Raw genomic sequence first — 26,573 nt, forward strand, 5'->3', positions numbered from 1 at the left:
ACGTACCTTCTTCACTCTTCTAGTGTGTCTTTCTTTATGTACTTTCTTCACTCTTCTAGTGAGTCTTTCTTTATGTACTTTCTTCACTCTTCTAATGAGGCTTTCTTTATGTACTTTCTTCAGTCTTCTTATGAGGCTTTCTTTATGTACTTTCTTCAGTCTTCTGATGAGGCTTTCTTTATTACTTTCTTCACTCTTCTAGTGAGTCTTTCTTTATGTACTTTCTTCACTCTTCTAATGAGGCTCTCTTTATGTACTTTCTTCACTCTTCTAGTGAGGCTTTCTTTATGTTATTTCATCACTCTTAAATTTTAATGAGGCTTTCTTTATGTACTTTATTTATTCTTCTAATGAGGCTTTTTTTGTTCTTTCTTTGCTCTCTTAGTGAGGCTTTCTTCATGTACTTCACTCTTCTAATGAGGCTTTCTTTATGTACTTTTTTCACTCTTCTTGTGAGGCTTTCTTTATGTACTTTCTTCAGTCTTCTAGTGAGGCTTTCTTTATGTACTTTCTTCACTCTTCTTGTGAGGCTTTCTTTATGTACTTTCTTCACTCTTCTTGTGAGGCTTTCTTTATGTACTTTCTTCACTCTTCTTGTGAGGCTTTCTTTATGTACTTTCTTCACTCTTCTTGTGAGGCTTTCTTTATGTACTTTTCTCAGTTTTCTAGTGAGGTTTTCTTCACTCTTCCAATGATACTGATACATCAGTAGTATCATATTGCAGAAGAGATTAGTTTTTACTTCATGTTTTCTTTATTGAAAAAGATATTGTGGTGAAGAAAAGAAATTAACAAATAATTATTTTTATTGTTAGTTTTTCTGAGAGTTGTTTTCATGTTGTTTTGGTTAATAAATTTGCAACTGAAATATAGCTGTTTGGTTTTCTTCACATGTATGATTCAAATATAGGTGTGTGGTTTTCATCATATGTATGATACAGATTTCAAGATAAAACGTTGACAGTATAAAATCTGGCCACCCGTGAACTGCAGGTCATAGGTTTACTTACATCTACTTTGAGATTTAGTTGACTGATAGCTTAGAAATTTGTACACTGTTATTAAAACGAGGTAGAGAAGCACATGTTGAAGTGAAAAGAAATTAAATGTACCCCTATACTTAAGTGTATATAGTTTAAAATTTTGTTTCAAAACCTGAATATAAAAAGAACATAAACCTTGTGTATAAACAGCAGTGGCCATTAAGAATAACCTGACATATATTTTACATCCATCAAACTGATATAATTTTTTATTGTCCACTTTATAGTTTATTTTCTTTGAAAGAATAGAATGCTCATGTTTGAAAATGCATGTTTAATTATGTGTTTTTCATTGTTGTATACCAATTTTTCCTTTTCTCAGCAAGTATAATATCCAGCCCTCTATAATTTGTTATTTGTAAAGATAAAAAAAAAAAAAAAAAAAAATAGAAATTAACATTACCAAATGTGTACTTTACTTTTACTCGTGAACAGGGACTTGCTTTATGGAGATCACAATGCAAGTTGAAATATTTTTCTCAAATAATTCTATCAACAATATTTTGTTCAAAAGTAAAGTATAATCCTGTCATATAGTTCAGGTACAGTTACAAGGTATAAACATTGCTTAAAAATTACAGCAATGATTACGTAATAAGTACTTATTTAGTATCCTTAAGTTGTGAGGTAAATTAATAACTTAAGGGAAAGAATGTTTGTTTGTTGAATACAGTTCTTCCTCTATGTAACATGCACACCGTGGACTAATTCTGAAAATGTAAGTGAGAATTTTGAGATATTTATTTTGATTTTGTTTTTCATTAGTTTTGTTTTTAAAAAAACCCAGAAATTGTAATCAGTGTAAATTACTTGTTTTTTTGAGGAAAAAAAAAATAGGAAGTGGAAAATGGAAAGGAAAAAAAGTATTTAACATTTCTGGTGAAAGAATGTTTTGTGCACTTGTGTAAATGAACAGTCTTGCAAGGATGTTTAAATATCTTTTTGGAGACTATTAAAAATATTTTCCATCAGATTTTAATGTTTAGAAATTTTTTTGTTGAAGAAATAAAAGTGAAATATATATTTGTTATTGTCAAAAAGTTGTGTATTTTAATTGGAGAACAAGGAAATTAGTAACTACAATGCATTTTATGATACAGATGATATATTTTCTAGCTTGCTTCCTTATTCATTGCACCCTCTGGTGGCAGAGAAGTGTATTAAACTCAAAATCAACATGGTGACAGCGAGCTACCTCACTCCAGAAATGAAACAGTTACATGAAGCGTAAGTGTGGAACAGTTTTCTTTTACACCAGTATCTTTCTGATTACTGTTGCAGTGAATTTAATGTTTGTGTGTATAAACCTTGTTAACATGAGATTTGTTTCACTTCAGATAGACATTATATTCTTGATGTATTCTTCTAAAATTTAAAAACGAAAAAATATTTTATGATTTGTTAAAAGAGAAAACAAAAATAAGTATGTATCAACTTGAAACAAATGTCTTGTAGAATATATACATGTGAGATAGAAGGCTTTAAATTTCCTTTGTCAACACTTTCTTTATTGAGTTTCATAAAGAGTAACCGAGTACCACAAGGGTTATACCAGACAGTAGTGGAAAATTCATGTGTGCAACAACAAGTAACATCTGAATGAAAGAGAGAAACATTTTCATCATTTAGAGAGAAAATTCTGACTTGTTTAGAACTAGTTTTTTATATAAATTCTTATGAGTCAAATAGTTGTAGTTAGTTGCTCTTGAAGAAGTTTCATAAATCAAATGTTCAGTAGAGAAATAACCACAGTTTTCTGAAGTTGTTGTCATTCATGTGATTATTTTATATCTTGCATTAGTACTTCAGTGTTTTAATTACTGTACTAGTTATTGAAGATTACTTATGTCTTCAAGATCATAGCTCGTGAAGAATTGTTATTTCATTGCATGTTGAAGAAGTAAGGTTAAATCTGGATATCAAGAAAACAACTTGTGTTTTAATTACTTGTTAATGATGAAAATCATCTTGAGAACCTTAACATTCATGGTTAAATATTTTGTTTTATAAATTTAAAGATATCAGACTGTAACACATTGGTTTTTAACCTTCAAACTTTAATGAAGTTCAATTTTCCATGTTGAATCTACTTTCATAACATCTCAATCCTTTTATTGTGATGCGAGTCTTTGAATGGGCTTTGGGAGACTTTAACAGACTTTGAGAGCATTGTAATGGTTTTCATGAGTCTTTTATTAGCCTTCACATTAGTTTGCTATATACTCAAATCAAATTTTTGATAAGGAAAAACTTTTATGATATGATTTTTAATATTAGATTTGATTATAAGACTGGAAACATGCATGAGAACAGTGAATAAAGTATTTTCAATTCTGAACTCAGAAGTGTTGGTACTGAATACATGGTAGATGTATTATAGAAAATAACTGGGTGAAGTTAAGCTTACGTACAGGGTACGTAGACATAGGATGTATAAAGCTTACGTACAGGGTACGTAGACATATTATGTATAAAGCTTACGTACAGGGTACGTAGATATATGATGTGTGAAACTAGGTACAAGATATCTGGGTTTAGATACAGGATGTATGGAACTAGGTATAAGATAAAGGATATTTGGATCTACTGGTTACACAGTTCTTTGAATCCTTTCATGTTGAAACATTTATTAAGTAATCAGTGCTCAGACGAAACACAACTGTAACACTGCACAACAAAACTTTTGCTTCTTGAACACTGTTGGGTGTTCCTTATAAATTTTGGTTGCTGATCACGAAAATCACATCCAAATTTGCCCATCTTGTACTGTTTCATTGAAATCTTTAGTTTTGTCATGTTTTTTCTTATATTTGTGTCCAAAAATTTTCGTTTCTGTAAGAGACCTATGAACAATGTTTTGTGCAGTTTGGGCATGTCCAGGCATGAAATCAGGCCAGATTGGAAGTTGTTCTGTGGAATTATGCAGCTCGGGCATGGCTGGGCAGGCCAGAGCCAGCTTGACACTGTCTCAGCATACACAGATGCTGCTCATTGCATTAATATAGACCTTATAGTGTGTATGTATTGTTTCAGAATATAGCATTGCCTCAGTAGCACTGTAACAAGTAAGTTACATGTTATAGCCGTTTTACAGGACGATTGGTCTTGGTCAGCATGTCTCGTCAGGGTCATAACAGCCACGATACATTCTGCTATATTTGTGACGGGTATACTCTTGTTCATCAGAGACGTTCAATGACTGCTCTTGTGAAGAAAGCATATCATCTCTACTTCAGCTGTAAAATTGATGATCAAGACCAGGAATGGACGCCTCACATTTGTTATACAACATGTGCTGTCTGTCTGAGAGCTTGGCTCAGAGGCACTCGAAAGACAATGCTGTTTGCTGTTCCTATGGTATGGCTAGAACAGAAAAACCATGGGACGGACTGTTACTTCTGTTTGACTAATGAGTCTGGTTTCTCTGTCAAAAACAAGTCAATGAAATACCCTAATCTGCCTTCAGCAATGAGACCCATGCCACATGACAACAGTCTTCCAATTCTGAAACCACCAGGGAACTGGCAGTGACATTGATCAGGATTTTGAACCATGCTCCTCAGGTGATCCACATCTCATAACACAGTCAGGATTAAATGATCTGGTCAGAGATTTGGGTCTGTCAAAAGGAAAAACCGAATTGCTGGGTTCGAGACTGTAGGAGTGGTGTTTGCTGTCACCAGGTACGAAAATTTCTGTTTTTTGAAGCCGCCAACATGATATAATAAAATTCTTTGCACAAGTTGGCAGTCTCTGTTTCTGTGTTGACATTGAAGAATTGTTCTCTGCTTTGGGTTGTGACCATGGCCTGCAAGAGTGGTGTCTCTTTATTGATTCATCAATGTTAAGCCTCAAAGCTGTTCTGTTACAAAATGACAACATTCACCCTTCAATACCTGTTGGCTATGCAGCACACATGAAAGAAACATGGAAATGTTGCTGAAGCACATCCAATACACCAAGTACAACTGGAATATCTGTGGAGATCTGAAAGTCGTTGCTCTGTTACTGGCAACACAAAGTACTGTTGTTTCATCTGTGAATGGGACAGTCATGCCAAAGGTTTACATTATTCTAGACAGAGCTGGCCACTCCGTAAAAAGTTAGTTCCAGGACAGAAAAATGTGGTGCATAAACCGCTTGTCGACCCGGCAAAGATTTTTTTGCCTCCTTTTCACACAAAATTGGGACTAATGAAGAATTTCGTGAAAGCATTGAACAAAGAAGGTGAAGGTTTTTGTTATTTTAGACAGATGTTCCCAAGAATAACTGAAGCCAAGATCAAAGAGGGCATTTTTGTTGGCCCTCAGATCAGGCTTGTTATGAGTAACAAGTGGTTTGAAGATCTGTTAGTTGGGCCAGAAAAGATTGCCTGGAAAGCCTTCAAAGACATTGTTGACAATTTTCTTGGCAATTACAGAGCCCCATATTACATTCAGCTGGTAGACAAACTTCTCAAAACATACAAAATAATGAAATGCAACATGTCACTCAAGATTCATTTCCTCCACTCACACTTGGACTTCTTCCCTGCAAATCTTGGTGCTGTCAGTGACGATCATGGTGAAAAGTTTCAGTAGGACATTGCTACAATAGAAAAACGATATCGGGGCAACTGGAATCCATCAATGCTTGCTGACTACTGTCGGACACTGCAACATGATGCACCGCACATTGAATACAAATGAAAATCAGGAGCAAAACACTTTTAATTATGTTGAACTTAATAGTGTATTAGAAACATAAATGCAATTAAATACGTTATTGCCGGTGAAAAGTTAACTGTCTATTTCTCAGTTCATATGTGATGAAGCAAAACCAAAACTATTTGTGCACACCCACCAACTACCTGTCACAATCAGCAAAAACTTTTCAGGAAGCAAAACTTTTCAAAAAACATTGTTTTACAGTGAATCAGTGCTTGGATGGTACTTGACCATATTCAGTGCTCGGACAATACATAAGTATCCTGAAATGCATGTATTAACTTAATACCACATTGACATAAACATTCTTTGCATGTTCTTTATTTTATTAGACAATATAGTATTGATATCTTTATATGAACTAGCACAAATGCCATCCTACAGGGAACTGTACTCACCTTATTGGTAGCTTTTTTCGCTTATAGTATTCATGATAAAAAATTAAGATTTTGTAAAAATAAATTTTTTTAGGAAACTATACAGGAAAAGTATGTGGATTGTGCCCTTTAGACATATGTAACTCAATGGATCAAAATAATCCAGTGTGCAGAGCTCAAAGTTTTACTTATATAAAATGTAATGTTCTTATGCATTAAAAGTGGTACTGTTTATGGAAGAAATCATAGTTTTTTAAGAACTATAGTTTCTCAGTATTACATTTAAAAATTACATGAGTAACAATATAATCAAACTCTTGCTACAGTCCTGGTGAAAGTCCTGTTCTTATTGGGATAAAAGTAATTTTATTGAAAACTTTGTTCTGTTATAAATAAATGTTTGATTTTATATACCACTGTTATCTTTTTGATTCTCTGAATATTGAAAACCTAAAGTATGAAATTATTTTTCAATAGATGGAGCCACATTTCATAAACCTCACTCACCATTTTTGACAAGAAGTGTATTTCAGCAAAATGGAATGCTCCATTGTATTTATTTCAGTAATGTAGGTAATTAGATATAAATGTGACCACATCATTGCTCGGTTATAGACTTTATAGCTGATTTATTAGATGTGATCACTGTGTATGACTATTTTTACCATTTTGTATAGAGCTGCAGATGCTGGTGTCACAATCGTGAATGAGGTTGGTCTCGATCCTGGAATTGATCACCTTTTGGCAATGGAATGTTTTGATTATGTTCATCAGAACGGTGGAATTGTAAGTGATACGATCTGTTTGTATTTGTCTGAGAAAGTTGTTTTTGTTTTGTAGCACATTGATATTTATGTATGTTATGATTATAAGTTATGGTTCTGGTTGGAAGGCATTACAGCCTTATTAGATGATAAGTTATGGTTCTGGTTGGAAGGCATTACAGCCTTATTAGATGATAAGTTATGGTTCTGGTTGGAAGGCGTTACAGCCTTATTAGATGATAAGTTATGGTTCTGGTTGGAAGGCGTTACAGCCTTATCAGATGATAAGTTATGGTTCTGGTTGGAAGGCGTTACAGCCTTATTAGATGATAAGTTATGGTTCTGGTTGGAAGGCGTTACAGCCTTATCAGATGATAAGTTATGGTTCTGGTTGGAAGGCGTTACAGCCTTATCAGATGATAAGTTATGGTTCTGGTTGGAAGGCGTTACAGCCTTATTAGATGATAAGTTATGATTCTGGTTGGAAGGCGTTACAGCCTTATCAGATGATAAGTTATGGTTCTGGTTGGAAGGCGTTACAGCCTTATTAGATGATAAGTTATGGTTCTGGTTGGAAGGCGTTACAGCCTTATTAGATGATAAGTTATGGTTCTGGTTGGAAGGCGTTACAGCCTTATTAGATGATAAGTTATGGTTCTGGTTGGAAGGCGTTACAGCCTTATTAGATGATAAGTTATGGTTCTGGTTGGAAGGCGTTACAGCCTTATTAGATGATAAGTTATGGTTCTGGTTGGAAGGCGTTACAGCCTTATCAGATGATAAGTTATGGTTCTGGTTGGAAGGCGTTACAGCCTTATCAGATGATAAGTTATGGTTCTGGTTGGAAGGCGTTACAGCCTTATTAGATGATAAGTTATGGTTCTGGTTGGAAGCGTTACAGCCTTATTAGATGATAAGTTATGGTTCTGGTTGGAAGCCAGCCTTATTAGATGATAAGTTATGGTTCTGGTTGGAACAGCCTTATCAGATGATAAGTTATGGTTCTGGTTGGAAGGCGTTACAGCCTTATTAGATGATAAGTTATGGTTCTGGTTGGAAGGCATTACAGCCTTATTAGATGATAAGTTATGGTTCTGGTTGGAAGGTGTTACAGCCTTATTAGATTATTTTAACATTTTTCGTAATTCCTTCATCACAGATTTCAAATATAAACCTAGTTTCTTCTTACTACACAAATCCTTGAATCTTGGTAAAGATAGATGGTGATAATATTAGTTTAACACACAATTCAGATTTTAAAACTGTGATGGATGAATTAAAGAGAAGTTGGTAAATGTACACCCTAGTTTGATTTATGAAAAATACCAATTCATGTTTTTTTAATATTTCATCAGTGTTTGATATTCAATGTTTTATTTGACTAGTCAAACATTTAACTTTACCAAAATATATAATTCTAATCTTTGTCAGCAAATGACATTAAAACATCTTAAAGTGGCTATCTAGTTCATTTTACAAACAAAACTTTTAAAATGTCTGAAAGTTAGCTTGTGTAGATATCTGGGTATGTCTGAAATGAATATTTTATTTATTTATTTGTTTTTCTGATTATCATTTTATATCATTATTTATCGATAAATTGTACTGAATTATAAATAAAGGTATTGTGAGTTGAGTGCTAATTTTATTGGTTGTATGTATACCGTCTATGGAGAGACTTGACAAATGTATACATATCTCAAGTGTGAAACTAAATTAGGGAAATGTGTTAGATGTACATATATTATCCATAGAGAGCTTGACAAATGAGTATGTAACTCAAGTTTGAAACTTCAATTAGGTAATTTTTAATCGAAAATGATTTAAATATAGCAGTTGTCTCTTACAACACTTTTTTACCCACAAAAAATTTGAAGTAGTCCAGTAATGCTGCTGTTTAAGATTAAACATGGCATATTAAAAATAGTTTCCAGTTAATTAACATAAAGGGAATTATTTCTTATAGTTTTTGGTGATGTTTTTTTTATTGCTGATACTAGGTTTGTGTTATATTATTTCTGTTCGAAAGTCATAACATGAATTCAGTTTAGGGTACTTAGAGTTAACATGTGTTGGGTTTAGAGCTTTATGTTCATGTTTAATTATTAGTCGAGCGTAATTTAGATTCAGTAATTGCATCATTAGGTAAAATAAACATACAGAAAGAAAATATCAAAGGCAAATAAATTATCTTACTTCTTTTTTGACTATTTTTTACATTGCATAGTTTAGTGATTGTGTGTAAATTTCAGTACATTTGAATGATGTTATTAGGATAAACAGAGAGATTTAGTTTTATTGAAACAAGACATGATTTGATATATTAACAAGGTATTTAGTTCACAAACTACAAATTTATACAAATGCTAAATATAACAGTATATTTTTTGTTACACAGGGACTATATATTCTGTAGAACGTTTGTATTAATTTTCCTTTAGCTTGTTTATTTAATGGGAAAACAAATCTACAAACATTTTGTAATGGACATGTCAAATTTGTTTTGCACAAGTTTTTCATTATCTTAATCCTCTCTAGTTGGTAAGTTCTGATATTGAATGAAAAGTTGTGACTTGTGGCAGGTGATAAGTAGATCTGAAACATTATTTTATATGCAACTAGGATTTGAAATCTGTACTGACAAATGCGAGAAAATGTACCTGTCTCCTAGCATAGTTTTCATTATGAATATCAGGCTTTATGTTTCAGTAAATCTAGCTTCCTTTTCAAGGGACTGTTCTTGCCTATTTCTAGAGGGGAATGATTTAGGCTTCTATGCTAAGACTTTCATGTTGTAGTTATTAATTCTCTAGTGTCTTGATGCTGGTTAGCATGGTTTTGTTCCTTCCTGTGTACTTGTTTTTTGATATTAGTGTGATATCATCATCATTTTGTCTAGTTTGCTAATAAATACTTGGTCTTGGTTAAGTGTAAATGATATGATGTATAGGAATCCCTTAATTTTCTGATTTCCTAATGTGGGTTCTAGTTTATAATATAACATGTTTTGTAATTATGTTCTGTTAATAGTGGCTTTTCCCTTGTGTCAGTCTGGCTGTGTCCCTATGTACTTTTAGTCTTTGTTTGGTCACCTGCTCTGTTTCTCCATTGTGTGTATTTACACAGAAACCTTGTTTTGTTGATTTGTTCTTTTCTCTAATCTGTTGTTTCATTAGTGTTTGCAAAGTTTTTCCAGATGTGAACTGTTTCTCATGTAATGCAAGGATGCATGATAGTTATGGTTTTCTGTTGTGGCTGGGAACATGGAGACATGAGGGGAAGCTTGTTAGGATAACCATTATTTTTAAAAACTTCTTCAAATGGTCTACAGTAGAAAGTTTTCTGACTCTGTCAAACATTATTGTGGAGAATCTTGTTTGTTTTGCTGAGAGTTTGTCTGTGAATAAGGATGTCCAGCAATGGAAGATTTTCACTTTCTTTGTGAAGTGTATGTTTTGAGTTGATGGAATTTAAATGTTAGATGCAACTAAATGATAAAGGTATTATCTACATAGTTCTTATAGTACACATTTGTAAGACTGGTTTGTAATAATTTCACATAAATGTCATTGAGGATTTGTGAAGATAACGTTCCCATTGGTATGCCATTCTTTGTTTAAAGAACCTATTTTGCTACTGAAAAGTAGGTAAACTTTGTTGTACAATAGGAGAGAAGCTTCACAGTATTACTTACACTGATGTTAGGAGAGCTTACAAACTTCTAAGCGTTACCTACATTTCCAAAACTATCGTACTTTCCTTGCACTACATCTATTACTTAACTGCCAGGGTTTTATCCCTTTGTCCATCTAAACATTGGTCTGAATTTTTTTCACTTGCTTCAGTCTTCTATTCCCTACTTAATTGCCCCTTACAAAATTTGTTACACCTACGTCAGTGTACTCTCTAACTTAATATTGTATATAAACACACTATTCAAATAATAAAATATTTTTTTAACAGAGACCTCACTAACAGGTTTCTGTAATATGATTATTGTAAATAACATGAGAGTTCTCACCTGCTTGTTGTTTGTAAAAAAAAAAAAAAAAAATCTTTTCACTTGACAAGCTGATATATGGCACAAATTCCCATATTAATGTAGTGTGCCAATGCAAGTTTAGCACCCTAGTGGGGGAACCATAATATATCCAAAACAAGTATGCTGTTTATTCAGAATCTAAATCATACTATGCAGGTGGAATTTGGCATGATGTTTTATCAGTATAGACAAAATCCCAACCAGACAGCCAAGGGCTGTGGTTCCTAAATCCCATATTGGTGGCTCAGGCGTTTGGACTGCAATACATGTATGTGTATGTTTGTAAATGAATCGCAATCTGTGACCATAAAGTGATGTGTTCCAAGCTACCAGAATCATGATGAGAAGGTAAGCAACACCGAAGTAAACAAACCTTCTCCTTAACCGAAGAAGTGTGAAAGACAACATCCGAGTCTCGAAATGACAAGATGCTGTATACCATCATCAACCTGAGGAAATAGAACTTATCCTCACTCCTCAGCCATGTGAGCAAGGTAAATTCCTCTTGCCCCATGAATTACAAGTAGGACTTGGAACAAACTGTACTCAACCAAGAACCCAATATGATCTGGGAATTGAGGCCATATATTGGTTTGCCAGATGAAAAAAAAACAAAAAAAAAAAACATCAAACAGATAAGAACTCAAATTACTTCCAACAATCACAGTACAAAGAAACATGTTAGTGAGCTCTCTGTCAAGAAAAATTATAATATTATTTGAATGATGTGTTTATATACTGTACCAGGATAGAGGACACATTGACTTAGGTAGAGTGTCATGTAACAGATTTTGCCAAGGGCAGTTAAGTGAGGAATACAAGAATGAAACAAGTGAAAAAAATTCAGAACAATGCTTAGATGGGTGAAGGAAAGTAACAATAGCAGTCAAATAATATTCAAAGCATGAGAGGGGTAAGTATTATTTAAGAGTTTCTTCTAAATACTAGATGCTAAATTCAGTGAGAAACTCAAAAAGCTATTCTGCATGTTCAAGATGCATTTATTTTACATTTGGAAAAGAACAAAGTTGAAAACACCTTAATGAAAATGGAACAACCCATCAACATGTTTAAATAGAGAGAACCAATCTGTAGAATACTTTATTTGTACAGAAACACTAAACAGGTTTGCTTAATAGACTTTGAAAATGAAACAATATCAGGAAACAATAACTATTTATAAAACAAGAGCATTATATACTGATGTGATGTTAAAAATGACAATAATTGATAGTTTTATATACATAATAAATTTGTACATGAACCAAGATCAATAAAAATGCATTCCAGTGGCACGGCAGCATGTCTGTGGACTTACACTATTTGATAATGGTGGGCAGAGCACAGATAGCCCTTTTTGTAGCTTTGGCTGAATAACAAACAACAACAATTAATAAAAATTATATGAGCTAGAAAATTTGAAAAGGTATAACATTTTATTAAAAGGAATAATTGTACCACAACACTGGAATTGCTCCAGTTAATTAACTGGAAAAGTTGTTTCAGAAGAAATAATTAAATTACAAGATTTTATTTTAAAGTTAAGACTCGATACTCTAGCCTGCAACATGCTGAGTATAACTATTTATCTGCAGCCAGCTGTAGTCATGGTGGATACTCTTTAAAAACTGTATTAGATAATAATACTGATGTTCTGTAGACATTATTACAGAATAATATAGACCTGTAGTACCATTTTGGTATAGTTCCATGTCTACCATTGTAGATATTGTTGCAGAATAATATAGACCTGTAGTATCTGTCTGGTATAGTTCTATATCTATCACTGTAGATATTGTGACACAATGATGTAGACCTGTAGTACCCTTCTGGTATAGTTTCATGTCTACCACCATAGATTTTGTTACAGAATAATATAGACCTGTAGTACCCTACTGATAAGAGTTCCACATCTACCAATGTAGATATTCTTTGATAGATTGTTTAGGCAGAGTATTCATGATAAAACTTTGTAGAATGGATGGCAACTGCCTGTTGTGGAGACACAAGTGTAGAGGACAACATTTTGAAAGTCTTCTGCCTTTCTTCTTCAGGTCAGTGTGTGTTGGTGTTGTCAGTCTTTTATGTTGTCCTGGTGGATTGTGGAGAGCATGTTATGAGTGGAGGAGAGATTTCCTGTAGATTCAACCAATGGCAGCCACAGGTTACTCACCTCTAATCCAGAATATCTGTTTAGTGAAGGTTTAATAGTGTTAATATAAAATGATTCTATGATTTTTCTTGTTTTCCAGAATTTGTCTGTGCCAATGATTCTAGTTTTCTCCCAGTTTATTCTGTTTCCAGTTGATGTGGCATGCTCTGCAATGGCTGAATTATTTGTTTTCATGAGTCTTGTAGTATCTTTATGTTCTTTTATTCTTGTTGCAACATGCACACTGACCTGAAGACGAAAGGTGGAAGACTGTTGAAACGTCATCCTCTACATTTGTGTGTCCACAACAGGCAGTTGCCATACATTCTACAAAGTTTCAACAGTGTAAATATTGTTACAGAATAAAGTTGAACTGTAGTACACATTACAGTATAGTTTTATGTCTATCAACATGATATATGATACTATCATAACTATATCAAAATAAAACAGAAGTATTTTTCTGATCTGAATTTCAATGTTTAAGTTAAACATTTCTTGCAGGTTACATCTTTTGTGTCGTACGCTGGTGGTCTTCCAGCACCAGAAAATTCTGATAACCCTCTGAGATACAAGTTCAGGTAAATATACAGCCATTTTATTTCCTACAGTGTCTGTAAATACACAGCTGTTTTATTTCCTACAGTATCTCTACATATTTTGCTTGTGAAGTAAAACATGTTAATAAAGTGAAAAACATTATTACTAGTGGTTTTTTTTGTACAGTATTCTTAGACATTAGTAATTTAACAACAGCTTACTGACTAGACTTATAAACAAATTAAAAAAATATTTGCTTATTCTTTAATACATGTAATATTACGTGATGTTGGCTGAGTATTTACTTAACTTTCAGAGCGACCTCATACACCCTCGTCAGTTTTAGTGTTTTGTGACATTTTTTTGTTTTGTGTTAAACAGTTGGAATCCAAAAGGTGTCCTTATGAACACTATGGGAGCTGCAAAGTATTTGGAAAATGGTAAAGTAAGTACAAGTTCTGAGGTTTATAAATCATTGATAACTGAAGTTCCAATACTTGTGGTATTCTTTGCATTTTATTCTTCTGTCAGCTCCTTTTCTGACTTGAGGAACACGTTTCATGTTCCCACCCTTCATCAAATGTTGTAGACACATAATGTCAAGACACAAGTCTCTAACAAAATACGCCTTGACAAGAATTTAGCTGAGGACAATAAATAAGTATAGCATGTTTGACAAGTACCAAACACACGTGTAAGTACTTGTGGGTAGTACCAATTTACCATGTGTGTATCAGAACTGATAGACATTATTTTCATTATTGGAAAACAGTTAATTTGTGTGAGGACATTTTGAAGATTTTTTCTTGTTTTGACACATTTTTCTGTTTTATTGAAGGATTTATATTTATTTATTTTTTTACATGCTTATTCAATAAAAATCATCAAACATCACATGAGAAATTAACATTTTTGTTCTAGGTAAAAGAGAGACTTCAGACTCTGTGTATGGTATTCTTGGTATACTAAGTTTCAACTTGGACTTTTACCTGTCATGTATGTTAATTTTATAAAGTTATCTGTGTAACACAAACCTTGCTAACACTGTAAAGATGAGTGTGACTTATCTGTGGAACATAAACATTCCTGAAACTGTAAACATGGCTGTGAGTTATTTGTGTGACACAAACATTTCTGAAATTCTAAATATTATGGTGAGTTACCTGTGTAATACAAATATTTCTGAAACTGTAAACATGAGTGTGAGTTATCTGTGTAACACTTATATATCTACACTCAGTTTTTAACCTTTAAAAAATGACTTCTTATATCATACTGTGAAATGGATTTACTAAACCTATAGTGGAAGTCATGTACTCATGTGTTATGGTAGTTTAACCTTCAGATTACCTCACATTTCTGCACAATATTGTATTATGAATTTTGGTATGTTGTGTACACTGTCAGATTTTTTAAGTGTTACTTTATTGGTGCATACAGAGATATTTCATGTAGTGTTACTGTGTGTTGGTCCACATTTTTTTTTTATGAAACATTTTAATATATTTTTAGGAGGTGGAAATACCCCATGGAGGATCCCTGATGAGTTATGTAAAGGATATCGACTTTTTCCCTGGGTTTAACTTGGAAGGCTACCCAAACAGGGACTCAACAGTTTATAAAGACATTTATGGTATCACCAGAGCATCTACAGTGTTGAGAGGAAGTTTGAGATTTAAGGTATGAATGTTAGATAATCTCTTTGTAAAGTTTCAGCTGTTTTATGTAACTGCCTGCACTATATACATACTGACATAAAATATTGGTTTATTATAGGCCTTAGTAAAAAAATCATTTCTCTAAATTTTAATTAACTAGTTATATGAATAAAAAAATAAAAGTTTCAGAGATTTGGGCCATGAATAACACATCACACTTAAAAAATGAATGAATCCATTCAGGTTAGGATTTAAGTGATGAAAATGCTAAAATACATCTTTGCATGATAAGTATCTGCAAAATAAGATGTTCATGAAATTATAGATATACTGTTAGATTTTACTTTTATTTACATGTCTTGTTTGTAAAATACATTCTCACACTGCACAGAACCAGTTATTAGAATTAATTGGTACTCAACTACATATTGTCTTGTTCTGTGTACAACCAGTTGTTGGTATTAATTGGTACTTTCACTCATTTTATATCATACAGTATACAACCAGTTGTTAGAATTAATTGGGACTTTCACCCATTTTTTCTCATGCTGTACTCAACATGCTGTACTTTTTCTCATTAATTGGTACTCAACCACATATTGTCTCATGCTGTATATATTTATTGAAAGACAATATTATTTGTAGACAAATGGCTAGGTAATTGTTTACTAAAACTTTTTTTTACAGGGATTTGTGAATGTTGTTAAAGGGTTGCAGAAGTTAGGGCTATTGGATGACAACCCTCACCCAAGCTTACATGTTAGAGGTCCTGAAATAACATGGGTAAAGTAGTAAGCTTTGTTTTAAAAATGTTGTTATAATGCTTGGTTTATAACTTGGTTTAGTTTGAAATTGAACTGAAGTAAGATCGGTTTAAGGAAGTTTATAAAAATTTCAAATCTTAAGATGTTAAAAAAAAAAACTCCTGGCTTCTCATTAGTGGTATTAACTTCATGGAACCATTTGAACTTTATAACATGACTGTTGCTTGAATAATTTAATGTACATATTAACCATAACCTTCAGATTATTAATGTTGCTTTATTTGATTTTTTGTATTTATTAATCATGATCTTTGACATCTACATGACTGGTGGATGTAATGGAATAAAGTTACTTTATAATGTTCCTGGTATGCGGTGTAAATAAATGTATGAAACTAAATTATTTTAATTTTGATATGTAGCTTACTAGACATCTAGACAACTAAATACAATTTATATAAAATTATAGTTTTAATACAGTCAGTTTATTTCATCTTTATCTCTTCTACATAGTTAATTATATTTTTACTTTTATACACTTTTACATTGTTTAAAAGATTCTTTTGTACTGTTTAGAAAAGTAAACTTGATGTTTATGATAAGAAAAGTATTACTGAACTGGTTTAGCAACTGGACGTGTTCAAAGTTATAACAAGTTAGTAACTTGACATGTTCATTGTTATAACACAAGTTAGTAGCTGGACATGTTCACTGTTATAACACAAGTTAGTAGCTGGATATGTTCACTGTTATAACACAAGCTTGTGGCTGGACATGTTCACTGTTATAACCCAAGCTTGTGGCTGGACATGTTCACTGTTATAACCCAAGCTTGTGGCTGGACATGTTCACTGTTATAACCCAAGCTTGTGGCTGGACATGTTCACTGTTATAACCCAAGCTTGTGGCTGGACATGTTCACTGTTATAACCCAAGCTTGTGGCTGGACATGTTCACTGTTATAACCCAAGCTTGTGGCTGGACATGTTCACTGTTATAACCCAAGCTAGCGGCTGGACATGTTCACTGTTATAACTCAAGCTAGCGGCTGGACATGTTCATTGTTGTAACACAAGTTAGTGTACAAGAATCAGTTTAACTTCAAGTAGCTGAAGTAGTTTCTCTATATGTTTATTTCTCAGAAACAATTTATATGTACACTTCTGGGACAAAATGATAGTAATATCCTTATGAGTAACCTGAAAAATCTGGTTTATGAAAAGCTAGGCAAATCAGAATCTCAAGTAGAAGCTATTGAAAGGTAAGTCTTTTGTTTTGACTCGTACAACATGGTTTGTGTTTCATTCTGTGTATAGGACAAATAATGTTTCTGTTCTTAATGGTTGATAAACACTGATTTACAGGACTAGTGGTTCATAATCAACATTAGAAAAAGTTGAGAACCAATGATTTACAGGACTAGTGGTTCATAATCAACACTAGGAAAGATTGAGAAACAATGATTTACAGGACTAGTAGTTTGCAATCAACACTGGAATTTAATCTGTAGTAAATTATCAAGATCCCCTTTATCATAATTTTCCAACCAAATAAACTCAATAATGATACAGGATTTGTGATAACGAGAAAACCCACTTGTAGAGAAAATTGTATTTTTTTTAAAACGGTTGGTATGGATAGAGAAAGTACTAGTAGAGGAACGAACAACGTTTTGACCTTTTTCTTTGTGAACCTGACAATGACTGAAGAAGGTTGAAATTTTGTTCATTCCTCTACTAGTGCTTTCTCTATCCATACCAACCGTTTTTAAATATATAATGATACAGGGTTATTACAAAATCAGTTGAAAAATAATTTCCACTTCTATGGGATCTTGATAATTTATTACAGATTAAATTGTAAATTTAAGAGATGAATCATTCAGCTAATATTATTGTGTTTCACTTTAACATAAGGTAAATGATGGAATTGTCACTGGTGTAAATAGAAATGAAGATTAAATTATTAATGTATATGTATTAAAATCATGACTGTTTAACTTTATTACTTATTATAATTTTTAATAAGTAAATATAGAAACTTGTATCATTTCAGAGTGCTCAGCCCAGTATCAATTTACCAGTTAACTTGTTTTGTGTTAGATGTACATTATGTAACCAGCATGATAGTACAGTTTAGTAATGCAGCATTACACTTGTCTGTTTCTTTGTTCCATTTAGTCCTTTTTTGTTTTCTGTGTTTTTCATAACTGCTTGTTATTTTAGGTTAGGTTTGCTTGTGGATGAACCTGTAGTCAAGTTAACAACACCCTTGGACACAATAACCCATTTTCTGGCCAACAAGCTTGCTTTTAGTAAGTTAGAATTAAAAGTAAAACACCTGTTCCACTTAGATTAGACTCCATACACCTTAACCCGGACAGAACATTCTGTTATATCATGTAATAGAGTTAAAGGATTGAGGAGGAATTTGGTAAAATTTAACATTTCTCGAATATTGTGGTTTCTCTGTATTTTTCAGTGTCTATCAATGCTTCCTGGCAATTTAGAATATTTCTTTTGGACAAGGAATATGTTTCTATTTTACAGATTTTTTTTTATCAAATGTTTAGTTTCTGGATATGAAAAGTTGATTGTGTGTATGTTTTGTTTGTGGCCTAGGTTAGGCCTTCTAAAAGATAAGCTTCTTGTCAAGGCTGGAACTCCTTTAGACACATTGACAAATTACCTGTCAACGGTCCTTTGTTATAGTAAGTTGTCTTCTATCTCAACATGTTGCATTGTTGCCTGACCCAGAACGTCGTCATTGCACGTATCTTTTACTTTCTTTATCATGATAGGAGGAGAAATAAAACATAACACTGCTTGAGTTACACATGACGTTCATGTGCTTCCTGTTACTCTGGTTTTATCTAACACTGATGTCTGTCAGATTAAAACAATATTGATTGTGAATCATTACTGACATTTTTAGTAAATGTATATTGGCCTAATGTCTGACATTATTAAATATCCACTAGCCAACAATGTGTGTGTATCTTATTATCAGATAACACAATTTTCAGTATTGAAGCATGTACTAATACAAATCTTATTTTGCTGGATGTGTAGAAAGAACAGTTTGTGCATTGGGTTTTAAATGAGCTCGAAGAACCAATTCCACTGAGAGCCTTCTTTCACCATTATTTGTAACTATGTAGTAAAATTTGATTATGTGTTTGGGATGTTAACTGTAAGTTAACCTGTCAGAACTTGTTGTGCACTGCAAATTAACCTGTCAGAACTAGTTGTTGTGCACTGTAAGTTAACTGGTCAGAGTTGTTTATTTAAAGTTCACTTATCAAAACTAGGTGTTGTAACCTAAAAAGAATGGATAAAAATTGTGTAAATATATATATGAAATTTAAACTTGTTTTTGTAAAACATTAAACAGAAAATTACTCTTTCTTCTGAAGTTCAACATTATGAGATTAGACTCATTTATTAGCTGTGAAGATAACTCATCAATAGAATCAATTACTAACTGATGTAGAAATAACTCAATATAAATTATAACTCATGAATATAATAAGTGATTAGCTCACATGGCAATGGCTCCCAGATGTGTGAAATGAGTTGATGTTTATACTGTAATGTTGTAGTGTGTGTCCACTTCTTGTTAATTGAAACATGAAAGATTTGTTTCTAATCATAATATACTGATAGTGTTATACTGTATTGTGTTTCATTTTTGTTTAACTAATCTTAATTAACTGATAGTGTGAAACTGTATAATGGTTTTTTTGTTTTACTAATCATAAATAAATTATGGTATTAAACACGTATGATGGTTTGTTTTGTTTTACTAACCATAATTAAGAGATAGTGTTAAAGTGTGTGGTGATTTTTTGTTGTTTAACTAATCTTAATTAACTGATGGTGTGAAATTGTATAGTGGTGTTTTTTTGTTTTACTAATCATAATTAACTGACAATGTAAAAGTATATAGTGATTTTTTGTTCTTTAACTAATCTCAATTAACTGATAGTGTGAAACTGTATAATGGTTTATAGTTTTACTAATCATAATTAACTGATAACGTTAAAGTGTATGGTGATTTTTTGTTGTTTAACTAATCTTAATTAACTGATAGTGTGAAACTGTATAGTGGTTTTTTTGTTTCACTAATCATAATTAACTGATAGTGTGAAACTGTATAGTGGTTTTTGTTTTAATAATCATAATTAACTGATAGTGTTGAAATGTATGGTGATTTTTTGTTTTACTAATCATAATTAACTGATAGTGTTGAAATGTATGGTGATTTTTTGTTTTACTAATCTTAATTAACTGATAGTGTGAAACTGTATAGTGGTGTTTTTTGTTTTACTAATCATAATTAACTGATAGTGTTCAAGTGTATGGTGATTTTTTGTTGTTTAACTGTACTTAATTAACTGCTAGTGTGAAGCTGTATAGTGGTTTTTGTTTTAATCACAATTAATTGATAGTGTTGAAGTGTATGGTGATTTTTTGTTTTACTAATCATAATTAAATTATGGTATTAAACACATGATGGTTTGTTTTGTTTTACTAATCATAATTAACTGATAGTGTTGAAGTGTATGGTGATTTTTTGTTGTTTAACTAATCTTAATTAACTGATAGTGTGAAATTGTATAATGGTGTTTTGTTTTACTAATCTTAATTAACTGATAGTGTGAAATTGTATAATGGTGTTTTGTTTTACTAATCATAATTAACTGATAGTGTTGAAATGTATGGTGATTTTTTGTTTTACTAATCATAATTAAATTATGGTATTAAACACATATGATGGTTCGTTTTTTTATTACTAATCATAATTAACTGATTGTGTGAAACTGTATAATGGTTTATTGTTTTACTAACTATAATTAACTGATAGTGTTGAAGTGTATGGTGATTTTTTGTTGTTTAACTGTACTTAATTAACTGATAGTGTGAAATTGTATAATGGGTTTTTGTTCTACTAATCATAATTAACTGATAGTGTTGAAGTGTATGGTAATTTTTCTTGTTGTTTAACTAATATTAATTAACTGATAGTGTGAAACTGTATAGTGGTTTTTTTGTTTTACTAATCATAATTGACTGATAATGTTAAAGTATATGGTGATTTTTTGTTGTTTAACTAATCTTAATTAACTGATAGTGTGAAACTGTATAATGGTTTTTTTTGTTTCACTAATCATAATTAACTGATAGTGTTGAAGTGTATGGTGATTTTTTGTTGTTTAACTAATCTTAATTAACTGATAGTGTGAAACTGTATAATGGTTTTTGGTTTAACTAATCACAGTTAAATTATGGCATTAAACACGTATGATGGTTTGTTTTGTTTTACTAACCATAATTAACTGATAGTGTTGAAGTGTATGGTGATTTTTTGTTGTTTAACTGTACTTAATTAACTGCTAGTGTGAAACTGTATAGTGGTTTTTGTTTTACTAATCGTAATTAACTGATAGTGTTGAAGTGTACGGTGATTTTTTTGTTTTACTAATCATAATTAAATTATGGTATTAAACACATATGATGGTTCGTTTTTTTTTCCCCTCTGTGTGGATTCCTGTACGTGGTGAGGGGACCTCCCAGGGAATGTTCTGTTCTATCTGGTTACCTTCTCTGGGATCTAAACATCCACCCACGTGTTTGCCGTGCGTGGGGACCCGTGAAGGGGAGGAGAGGATCCTGGTGGTTGAGGGGTCCAACCCTAACACTCCACTTTGGCCTCAAATTCCTGTAGGTGGCCTTTGAGTGGCCCCCCTTGGGTCAATCGGCTGGTCCATTTGGGCTAGAGTCAACCAAGTACCAGTGTTGGAAGTTCTCAACGGGTGTTGTGGACATTGTGCCTGATGCTGGTGTTTGGGTATAGTACTCATGAAACCCTGGCGTTGCTGCATTATCCTTGCATGACTTTGTAGTGTGTCCCCTTGTAGGGCTCCATGGTGGGTGGGGTCAGTGGGTACCGAAACTTTTTCTTTTTCGTATGGATCCTCCAAAAAATTTAAATAAAATTGTAAAAAAACAGTCAATAGGTAAGCGACCACGTCTTGAATACTCAGAACAGCAATCTTCAACATCAGTAACACACGTACCTCATTTTCGTATATTACATTCTCTTTCGGAAAAACCTTTAGGGCAAATGTCCCCTTTTTTTATTCAAAAGGGACTAGAGGGACTTGCTGGCTCTCCAAAGTCAGTAAAGAAGCTTTGATCTGGAGACATATTGGTTGAAACATCCACATCCCAACACAGTGAACTCCTCTTGAATTCAAAAGCAATTGGGAATATACCTATTGAGGTTACACCCCATTCTACCTTGAATTCTTCACGAGGAGTTATTGTTGAAAGGGATTTGAAGAACGTTCCCGAGTCAGAGATTCTTGCTGGTCTCTCCACTCAAGGAGTTTCTGCAGTGAGGCGCATCTCAACTCGCAAAGATGGAGTTACACTGCCAACAAATACCCTCGTTTTAACATTTACTTCACCACGTGCACCTGCCACCATCAAGGCAGGTTATCTCATTTGCAGGGTTCGGCCATACATACCAAACACTCTTTGATGTTTCCAATGTCAGAGATTTGGCCACTCAAAGACATCTTGTCGTGGTTCCCTGACATGTGCTCGTTGTGGAGGCAAGAACCACGATGCCTATGACTGTGACATGAACCCACATTGCGTAAACTGCAATGGTTCTCACCCCTCTTACTTTCATTCTTGCCCAAAATGATTGGAGGAAAAAGAGGTGCAGCGTTTGAAAACGACACATAACATTAGTTTTCCTGAGGCTCGGAAATTGCTGTCCACAACTCCATCTCGGACATATGCTGCTGCACTTCATTCCACAACTACAGTGGGAGTGCAGACAGATCTCTCTGTGCCTCCAAGAGAATCGTTTTCAAAACAAATGAAAAGCCTTTTGACCTCCGTGGTTAAAAAGGTTGATGAATCGACTTCCACACCCATCTCTGTTCCTCCCGTACCTTCCAACAAACCTCAAGATCCACGTCCTTCAGTTTCAAATACAGGCATTTCTTCTGATACATCTTTTTCTCCCACCGCAAGAGACAAAACAATTATTCGTTCGCATCCTCAGTCACTGGATTCCCCTTTCAATAACAAAAACCTGCCCACCCGACCCAGAGCAGGATCCATGGAGGTTGATAGACCTCCTCCGACTAAAGACAGTAAAGAAAAAAGACGTGGTCGTAAACCGAAGGGTTCTCCAGCCACTTCACCTACCCGTTCTTAAAAATGGCCACCTTGATACAATGGAACTGTCAAGGTTTACGTTCTAATCTGGATGATATCAAAACGCTGATTGCTTCCTACCATCCTGTTTGTCTTTCTTTACAAGAAACATTTCTCAAAACTGCTGATACTGTCTCCATTCGGCAGTTTTCTCTGTACAGAAATGGCAGGTTGTGTGATGGTCGAGTACATGGAGGGGTGGCACTGTTGGTTGATCAACACGTGCCCACCCTGTCTTTGTCACTTAACACACCCTTGGCGGCTGTAGCCATCCGTGTTTCCTTGGATCATACCATCACTGTTTGTTCTCTGTACCTGTCCCCTGGAGAGACATATGATCAATCAGATCTTGATGCTCTCGTTGAACAGTTTCCATCTCCATTTCTAATCCCAGGGGAATTTAATGGACATTATCCCCTATGGAAATGCTATTATTGATGGGAGGGGCCAATCTGTAGAGCGGATGCTCTCTGATCACAATCTTTCTCTTTTCAATACTGGTTCTTCCACTTACTTTCATGCACCTAGTCAGTCCTTTACTGCTATTGATCTCTCAGTTTGCTCCCCTTCATTATTCTCCCATTTTTCATGGAGGGTTGACAGTAATCCACTAGGCAGTGATCATATTCCGATCCTTTTGAGAGAGACTGGCTGTGGTCGATGCCACCCTACCCGCGTGCCCTGGTGGAAGTTGGATCAGGCAGACTGGTCCACTTTCACTGCTCTTGCAGAACTTGATCCTGCCATCGTAAATCAGCCATCAATAGACGACTGTGTAGCAGTGGTAACTGACTGTATTACACATGCAGCTGCTCAGTGTATTCCTAAAACCTCGACATGTTTTCCACAATATCCTCGACCGTGGTGGAATCCTGCTTGCCACTAAGCACAGAAGGCTCAAAAGCGGGCCTGGGATACTTTTCGTAGATATCCCACACTTTCAAATCGGGTTGCTTTCCAACGGGCCCGTGCACATGCTAGGTGGGTAAGACGTCAAAGCCAGAAGGAATCTTGGATTAAGTTCACAACCAGCATATCTTCTACCACCAGTTCCAAGATCATATGGGACAGGATTCGAAAGGTTAATGGGCACTACAATTCTGTCCCCCTCTCAATCTTACTCTCCGATGGTCAGGAGGTGACTGATGTTCGGAACATCGCTAACACTCTAGGTGAAAGCTTTTGCCGGGTATCTAGCACTTCTGGTTGTTCCTCCACCTTCCTGGCCATCAAGATTCGGGCAGAGCAATCACCTCTTTCCTTTCGAACTGACTGTTTCTTTGACTATAATTGTCCCTTTACCCTGGTGGAACTAAAAATGGCCCTACATCGGTCTGCCAGTACGTCTGTTGGACCTGATAATATTCATTATGACATGCTGCACCATCTATCTCCTGCTTCTCTTGATGTCCTTCTGATTGTTTTCAACCGGATCTGGCAGGAGAATGTTTTTCCTGATGCCTGGCGCCAGGTTATTATTTTACCTTTCTCTAAACCAGGGAAAGATCCCAAGATTCCTTCAAACTACCGTCCAATTGCTTTGACGAGCTGTATCTGTAAGACATTAGAAAGGATGGTTAATGCTCGTCTTGTTTGGTTCCTTGAATCAAACAACCTTCTCTCGCCCACCCAGTGTGGGTTCCGTCGACAGCACTCCACCACAGACCACCTAATTTGTCTTGAAACATCTATCAGAGAAGCCTTTCTCAACTGCCAACATCTTGTATCAATATTCTTTGACATAGAGAAGGCTTACGACACAACATGGAGGTATGGCGTTTTGCGAGACCTCCATACATATGGGTTACGTGGCCATCTACCCATGTTTATTAAAAATGTTTTAATGGACAGGAGATTCCAAGTTTGTGTGGGTTAGACACTTTCCTGTTCTTTTGTACAGGAACTTGGAGTCCCTCAAGGCTGTGTATTGAGTGTTACACTCTTCAGTATAAAGATAAATGCCATCACTGAACAACTCCCTCTCACTGTTGCGAATGGGCTGTATGTCGATGACTTTCACATCTCATGTCAGTCGTCAAAGATGAGATATATTGAGCAGCAACTACAAACTGCCCTCAATTGTGTACGGAAGTGGACTCTGGCGAACGGCTTTAATTTCTCTCTCTCCAGAACTGTATGCATGCACTTTTGCCGTCGACGGGGTATTCACCCTGATCCTGAACTTCATATCGGTGAAGTTTTGCTGCCAGTGGTCCCGGAGATCAAGTTCTTGGGACTTATCTTTGATCGTAAACTGACCTTTATACCACACTTAAAGCAGCTTTGGGTCAAATGCACAAGAGCACTGAACATCCTCCGTGTTCTCTCTTCTACCAGTTGGGGGGCAGATCGCTGTTCAATGTTAAAGGTATATCGTGCTCTTATTAGATCGAAACTCTATTATGCATCAATGGTCTATGGCTCTGCCAGACCCTCGGCCTTAAAGATGCTGGACCCCATTCATCACCAAGGACTTCGACTCTGCACTGGGGCTTTCCCGTACCTCTCCAGTTCAAAGTATATACATTGAATCTCATGAACCTTCTCTACACCTTCGCCATTTGCAACTATCTTTACAATATACTTCGAAACTTCATTCCTTACCAAAGCATCCCACCTGGAAATGTGTTTTCCTTCCTCGGTGGGCAGTACTTTTTCAGAACAGACGATCTGTCATTGCTCCGTTTGGCCTTTGCATCCGGCAGTTGGATGAATTGGGTCTGTCGTTGGATAACATTGCAGATTCCACAGGTCGCCCATCCCACCATGGCTTATTACAGCCCCAAATGTGACCTTTCTTTCAGTCACCTAAAAGGCAGATACTCCTGATTGGAAGTACCGTCTTTTATTCAATGAATATCTTTCAAACAATCATTCAGTTTCCATTTATACAGATGGTTCCAAATCAGGTAATTCAGTGGGCTCTGCTATGGTTTGCTATGGGTCAGTAGTTGTGCGCAGAATCCCTTCTACAGCTTCTGTGTTCACTGCTGAACTGTATGCCATATCTCTTGCCCTGGATCATATTGCAGCTGAGCAGTACTCCAACTGCACTATTTATACTGATTCGCTTAGTTCTATACTTGCCTTGGAATCGCTACACATTAGCTCACATCCTATTCTCGCTGATATTCGAAACCGACTGACCCATTTCTCATTAGCAGCTACTTCAATCCAGTTTTTCTGGATATCAGGCCATGTTGGTATTCGGGAACGAGCTTGCAGACATGGCAGCTAAATATGTCTGCTTCAGCACCATCACTCCTATGCCTATTCCGTACATGGACTATGG

The 26,573-nt window shown here is 34.6% G+C and overlaps 1 protein-coding gene across 1 annotated transcript in view; it reads left to right on the forward strand.

Moving 5' to 3' along the window:
- LKRSDH (lysine ketoglutarate reductase/saccharopine dehydrogenase) overlaps positions 1 to 26,573 on the forward strand; it is a 74,468-nt gene that overhangs the window by 37,318 nt on the left and 10,577 nt on the right. The window contains 8 exon segments of the mRNA XM_076479415.1: positions 2,160 to 2,270; positions 6,804 to 6,912; positions 13,589 to 13,665; positions 14,006 to 14,069; positions 15,137 to 15,304; positions 15,970 to 16,065; positions 17,189 to 17,307; positions 18,272 to 18,360. Of these exon segments, the coding sequence (XP_076335530.1) occupies positions 2,160 to 2,270; positions 6,804 to 6,912; positions 13,589 to 13,665; positions 14,006 to 14,069; positions 15,137 to 15,304; positions 15,970 to 16,065; positions 17,189 to 17,307; positions 18,272 to 18,360 (833 nt within the window).

This window comes from Tachypleus tridentatus, chromosome 13, assembly GCF_004210375.1.
Source record: "Tachypleus tridentatus isolate NWPU-2018 chromosome 13, ASM421037v1, whole genome shotgun sequence".
Classification (NCBI taxonomy): Eukaryota; Metazoa; Arthropoda; class Merostomata; order Xiphosura; family Limulidae; genus Tachypleus; species Tachypleus tridentatus.